The sequence below is a fragment of the Glycine max genome, chromosome 5 (genome assembly GCF_000004515.6).
Source record: "Glycine max cultivar Williams 82 chromosome 5, Glycine_max_v4.0, whole genome shotgun sequence".
Taxonomy (NCBI): domain Eukaryota; kingdom Viridiplantae; phylum Streptophyta; class Magnoliopsida; order Fabales; family Fabaceae; genus Glycine; species Glycine max.
Window position 1 is genome coordinate 5,780,544 of NC_038241.2, and position 6,606 is coordinate 5,787,149.

Here is a 6,606-nt window from a genome sequence, read left to right on the forward strand (position 1 = left end):
ACCTTGGCTTCTCCTAAGTCCTAATATCTTTTTGAAATGTCATTCCGATCCTTTTTCTTTACAACTCTACATGTCTTGAAACCTTAAGTGACTTCATACACTCCTTTTTGATTTAAAAAACAAACAAAATGTCTTCTCAAATATTTTTCAATTTCTTAAAATTTCTCTAAACAGTGATACAATGCAATTCAAATCCGTCATGTGTCGCTGTTAATACTTAGAAGATCTAGAGAACGCTCTGTTGCTTCAATAGAGTTAACTCGACGAAGTAGACACCCTATTCCATCAACCCATTTTTGCTTGTGGAGTTTACTATCACACTTAAACTCTAGAAGACCCTGTGCAGTTTTGAGACCAAAATAGAACTCTTCTGACGTTTTCCTTTCTTTTCTGTATGGCCATGCCCCATCTTTGTCACAAATTCCATAGACCACACCTAGTATATATAATATATACAATGAAAGTTAGACTACATAATTCCAAAAACATAGAAGAAAAAAAAAAGGAATTTTATAATGCCAATACAGATGCATGGATAAAGGAGGTGGGTATCGGTTGTTAGAGTTTTTAATTAGAAAAATGCTTACATTTATTCTTTTTGGAGAAGGCTCCTCCAACGTGCTTGCTTTTGATCTTGATTTTGACCTGAACAAAAAGGGAACTAATTAAAAGTTCCTTCCTTATGGAAACCATCATCACATGAATATTTGTTTAAGCCTGGGTTTAATTTAGTATACCTGACACTTCTTGTTGATATAAACAGAAACATGCTTCCATCGTAATACACCTGAAAAAGTAAAGCAAAGTAGCCTTAAAAATACTGATAAGCAGACTATTATTTATGGGTACTTTTGGCTCTTTAAAATTAGAACTTGACTATAATGAACAGTGCCTTTGTTGTTATATATCACCTTTTCTTGTGAGCTGCGACAAATCTCCCACACATGGAGGATGATGTTCACAACTCTGTCCTTCAAAGGCAAAAAACCGATGTGATTGTGGTAGTAGTACCCTATCATAGGGACTTATAGATGCATTCCTTTTTGCTTCGTTTGGCAATCTTGCTCTTAGAGCTGCTTCTCCTCTCAAAGCTGATTATGCACAGTATGAAAAAGAAAAATCTTGTCATGAATGATCAACAGTTCATGTCCTATAACAAGTCTTAAAAAACACTTTCCAGAATTTGTAAGAATAAAGATGTATAACCCAATCTTGGGGTGAATACAAATGATTCAGAGATAAGCATTTTCACACATTCACTCATTCAGAAAATCAGAACTGTTAGAGAAAGATTGGAGGACTCATTTTCTATCCTTCAGACTTAAAACATGTTGGAGACTTTAATCTTCTTCCAACAGTTAAAATTGTCTGACTATATCAATGCGTGGAAATTGAGACCGTACCTCTGGTTCTGGATATGGATGCAAGGAAGAGAGATAGAAAGAAAAAAAGAAAAGAAAGAGAGCAAGTGAAAAATGGAGTAAGTGATGAGAAAAGAAGAAAGAGAGATATATAAAAATAGTGTGAAAAAGGAAAACGAAATAGAAGAGAAAGTAGATGAATGAATATGATTATTCAATTGCTAATGCTTTCTTTTTCCGGGAGAAATCATTGTTTTCCTACTAAAATCTCTCATAAGGCTGAAAAAACAACCTTTATTTTCTTTTCAAAATAAGCTTAAAGGCTTAAACCAAATACGAAATTAAGCAAATACCTGTAGCAGCTGCAGCTGTAAGAGTCATTAGATCACCAGGGGTTTGAATATCAACCGCAGACTTTATAGTAGAAGCCACATGATTATGATCAGCTCCAGCTAGTTCAGCCATTTCAATGCAATGTGATGCCAAGAGTTGTGTGGCTGAAGCCAGAGCAAGTTTCAACTTCGTTTGAGAGCAGCTAGAGTTCTCTGCTGCAGCAACAGCAGCCAAGGCCGAAGCAAGCCCCGCAATAGACACAGCAGAATGTACACGTGCATTTTCTAAACGTGCCCGATCTTTCTTCTTTACAGTGATATTAGTATTCCCATGATGCCTCTGATGAAACCATTTTCCAATAGTGCCCATCTTTTTGCTATAAGGATAAGGCATGGTCTTACTTGTCTGCAAAAGAAAGAGTAAAAAACTTAGAGCTTATAGAGAATAGGTCAAAACACAACACATGTTTTTATACACTTTAGAATGTATGAACTTACAAATATTCTTCAAAGGATGCAAAACAGCTAGAGTCGAGTAGAACAAACATGAACAACAAAGTTCTCTCTCTATAAGTATTTAAGCTAGAATAACCTCATATCAGTTAATTCACGCACTCTCTAGTGTATAGACTTGTAATTAGAGATTATTAGGTACTTTTGTAAACATAATTTTTTTATTAAGGAATTATCATTCAGAGTTTTGGAATATGATGAGATCATCATGAGATTCAATCAACAATTAATGCAAATGGGCATAGCAAGATGCATGGGAAGGGGGTATGACTTACTACTAATTGAGTAGCCAAAATAGCTTCTGGAAAGGTGGCTTGATTCTTGTCATGGAAGTTATGCTTTTGTTTTTCCAAAAGAGCCTTTGAAATTTCTGCAGCAGAGAGACTCCAAGACCTGGATAAGAACTCCATGGGCTCATGTGGGGTAGGTGGCTGAGGTATGGCAAATAACGATGGAACCAATTTGAGTTCATCATTTTCTTGCACATCCTGTAATTCCAATCCATGCCATGAACCAATTTTGCCAGGTGGAAAATAACCACCATCCATTTTGGTTTCAACTTTCTTTCTATCAATCTATCTCCACACAGGTAGTACTGAATGTTCAACTCAACAACTTGGAAATCCTTATATGGGCAGATAAGTTGATAACTAAAGCACAATAAAGGTTAGTAGTTTGGACTTGTGATTGACACACTATTTGGGGTGGTTCACGGGAGCCGAAAAAGGTAAAGGCAAAAGTTTCGTGTGATTTGAAAGTACTACTTCCAATATCCTTGGCAAACCGTGCCTTATGTTCCAACCTCGTCACTGAATTGATCAACTAAAAAAAGAAATGGCACATAAAAGACCCCAAGAAAACATCTTAGCAAGCTTCAAACTTTGGAAGGCACATAAAAAGACCACAAGCTTCAAAAGGCTGAATCCTGAATATATAATAATCCAAATTCTCAAAGTAATTTTTTTTTAAAAAGAAAACAAGAGCTACTACCTGCTCAACAGAAGCTTTTGACCAAGCTTTTGCGACCAACTTGAGTATGAAATAAAGGTGAGCTTATAAGCAACGAGGCAGAATAGATTGCATGAACACTAATCTAAGTCTTGTGCTTTGGACCACCATGAATTCAGGTTGAAGTTGATTAAAGAATCGGAGACAAGACAACCCGGTGTTCACGAAGCTCAAAAAAACAAAGTGTATACTATAAATTTAACGAGACATAATCCTGAAGAACCGGGCATTGGATCATAGGACTCATGCACAACCCTTGTTGTCATTTTGGTTGATATTATTTAAAAATCATGGGAGAAGGAATATAAAGATGTGTCATCAAGTATGATGAGGGTAGGTACTCAAGGTTGTCGGAAATAGGAATAGAGTGCGTGAAATGCAGGAGCAGGGTCTATGAATGAATATGATCACATAATTAACATTGCATGGACCTTAGACTAGACGGCGGTGGGTAGGGGCGGTTTGGTATCATATATATACATATATATTACTAATTCCCAGCTCCTCGTGACAGTAACCTCTGCAATTTAGGAGCGTAGTCCATACATAGATTACTCATCAGATATTTTTTTTTAAATAAGGGCTTATCACCATTTTGGCCTCTATAAATGTAAGTTAGTGATAATTTAATTTTTGAATGCCTACAAAGTATAACAATTTTATCTTGTGATTAAATTTATAAGATTATTTAATTGTTAAGCTGTAATAATAAAATATTAATTTGACGTTAAAATTATATTTTTTGAAGATTAATTTGATATTAAGTTGTAAAGTTCAGAAATGTATTATTATGTTATGCATAAGATAAAATTATAAAATTGTCACACTTTAAGAAACTAAATTATAATTATTGTTCTTTCATAGACTATTAGTCTATTATCATCGGTTTAATTCAAATACAAAAAAAAATCATTTACCTTTTTAATAATGATTATGTTGATACTTGAAATTTCTAATTTTACACTATTTTTATACATGATGAGAAAAAAAATCTTTTTAGCTTTTACCATAAAATTAAGTAGGTAAGAAAGTAGTGTTAGAAATTTTATAATTTCTAATTAATTAATATGGACCACATATTATATTGTAACATTTATACTAGTTATTTACATTTAGATGAGTTCAATATAAAGTAATCTAATTCAGTGAGCCCATTAGATTTCCAACAAAAAATTGATATGGACGAGCGGAAACCAGTTTCATCTATTAGGGGATATTGCCTAATAGGTTAAAACCTAAGATAAGGTTATAGTTCCCAATACACTAAATCAATAAATAGTTTCTCTTCTTCTCATCTAAAGAGAAAATGAAGGTTCCATAAAGAAGAAAATGATTTGGTTAAGGAAGGTCATTAAATCAATTGTTAGTGACCGCTATAAAATTCCATTGGGCGTTAATCAAGTTCTATGGATTCAAGTATTCCTTAAAACCTCTTGATAATCTGATGTAATATGTAAGTACCATACAACTCCACCAAAAAAAAGTAGCATATAAAATAAAAAATATATATATAAAGAAAATTATAAATTACGTCAATACACGTTTTTTTGCTTAATTTTATTTTTGAATTTTGATCTTATAGTTTATAGAATAAGTGATTTTAGTCTCCAATTTTAACGATTAAAATCAAGTTCTCATGCATTTAAAATTAATAAAATTTAATCTAACAATTAATTCATTGTCCAATTTCAAATGTCGTCAAGTGACATGAATTTTATTGATGTGTGTGAGATGATGTGATATAAAAAATGAGATTTAAAAATTAAAAAAAAAGATTCAATTTAAAATTTCAACCCACTATCTCATGTTTTAACACCAAGAATAAGGTTATTGGAACACAAAATGACTTAATATATGCATAAAAAATATATTATGCAGAAAACTAAAAATGCATATATTTTTACTATTAGTAAATGAATAATATAATATTATAAAATTAAATAAACAATAACTTAATATTATTTATTATTATAATAAATTTGAGAATAGTAAAAAGTCACATGTCTTTAGTATATTTCATTCTAATTTATGAGTTCCGTGATGGTTGGTGAAATTAACTTACTACAATAACATTAAAATAATAATATAATATAATGAGATGTTTGTTTATTGAATCATATTAGATTTATGTTACATTGCTGATGAGAATGACATTTCTAGATATTTCAAGAAAATTATTGAGAATTTTTTTTTTATATTTTTAAGAATATTTAAAATATATGTTTGGTTCATTTTTTTAGAAATATATATTATATCATTTTTGTATTAAAAAAATTGTTATATGTTATATCAACAACAAACTATATCATGAATTGTATTAAAGAAATTAGTATATGTTATGCAATAAATTATATTCTCAGCACACGAGAATTCATATTCCTCCATCCTTTCATGGGAATCAAATTAATATAAAAAATGGTCATAATGAAATGACCATGACAATCTCATTTTCTTAGAAATAAAACATACTCAGAATCTTGTTTGATTACCTTTTAACAAACATGAAAAAATATATTCATATTTTCATATTCATGGTCCAGAGTATTTATTATCATAAGTTATGATTAATCTCAGTAAAATATATATATATAAGATAAGTATTTTTCTTTTAATATGATTTGTTATATACTTAAGCTTAAGATTCGAACTCTAAATCTCTTAGTTAAAAGACATATATCAATTAGTTATCAAAAGAGAAATATCACTAAATTAAATAAAAAGTATATTAAACCTCATAATTCGAAACGAATAGTATATTACCATGATTCCTAGCTATATTCTCTTACTAAAAAATTTTACCAACAGTGTTTTATATGGCAATACAAAAAATGAGCACCATAGAATGATTTTTGTATTCCATGTTAAATTGCCTAAAAATCAATTTGAACAAGACGTCCTTTTTCTTTCACGCTTATAACCAGTGCAAAACAATTATTCTATAAAAATATCTTGTGGATTTTGCAAAATTGCATGTGTTGTTGAAAGTAACATTTTCTAATTCAAAGTTACAACATAGAAGGGTTTGAGTGGTTCTTGATGCCCTTCTATGTGTTCCTCCAATCCAAGCTCCGTCCCCCACATGGCTATAAATTAATCAAGAATCCACGAAATGGACAAGGAAATATTATGAGTGAACATATATATGATGTATATGACAATGGTTCTTATAATATGAGTAAAAAGATCATGCACCGATAATATAAATTAATTTTATATTTATATAACTTTTATTAAATTTTATAATAATTACCTTAAAAATTATAAAAAATGATTTGTGATTAAATGAGAGTATAAATTGTTTTATATTATTAATTTATAATAATTAAACTGTAATAATAGTAATTTTTTTTATCTTATTTTCTCCCTATTGGATATCGTAAGAGACAATTCTA

At 30.5% G+C, this 6,606-nt stretch overlaps 1 protein-coding gene across 1 annotated transcript; it reads right to left on the reverse strand.

Moving 5' to 3' along the window:
* Positions 1–131: 131 nt before the first annotated feature.
* On the reverse strand, positions 132–3,746 carry LOC100819149 (VAN3-binding protein). The gene is made up of 7 exons (XM_014775501.2): positions 3,197–3,746; positions 2,482–3,028; positions 1,715–2,099; positions 912–1,091; positions 738–787; positions 588–645; positions 132–436 (listed from the first exon to the last, which is right to left on the reverse strand). Exons 2-7 carry the CDS (start codon positions 2,752–2,754, stop codon positions 198–200), a joined length of 1,185 nt encoding a protein of 394 aa, XP_014630987.1. The 5' UTR covers positions 2,755–3,028; positions 3,197–3,746; the 3' UTR covers positions 132–197.
* Positions 3,747–6,606: the final 2,860 nt, after the last annotated feature.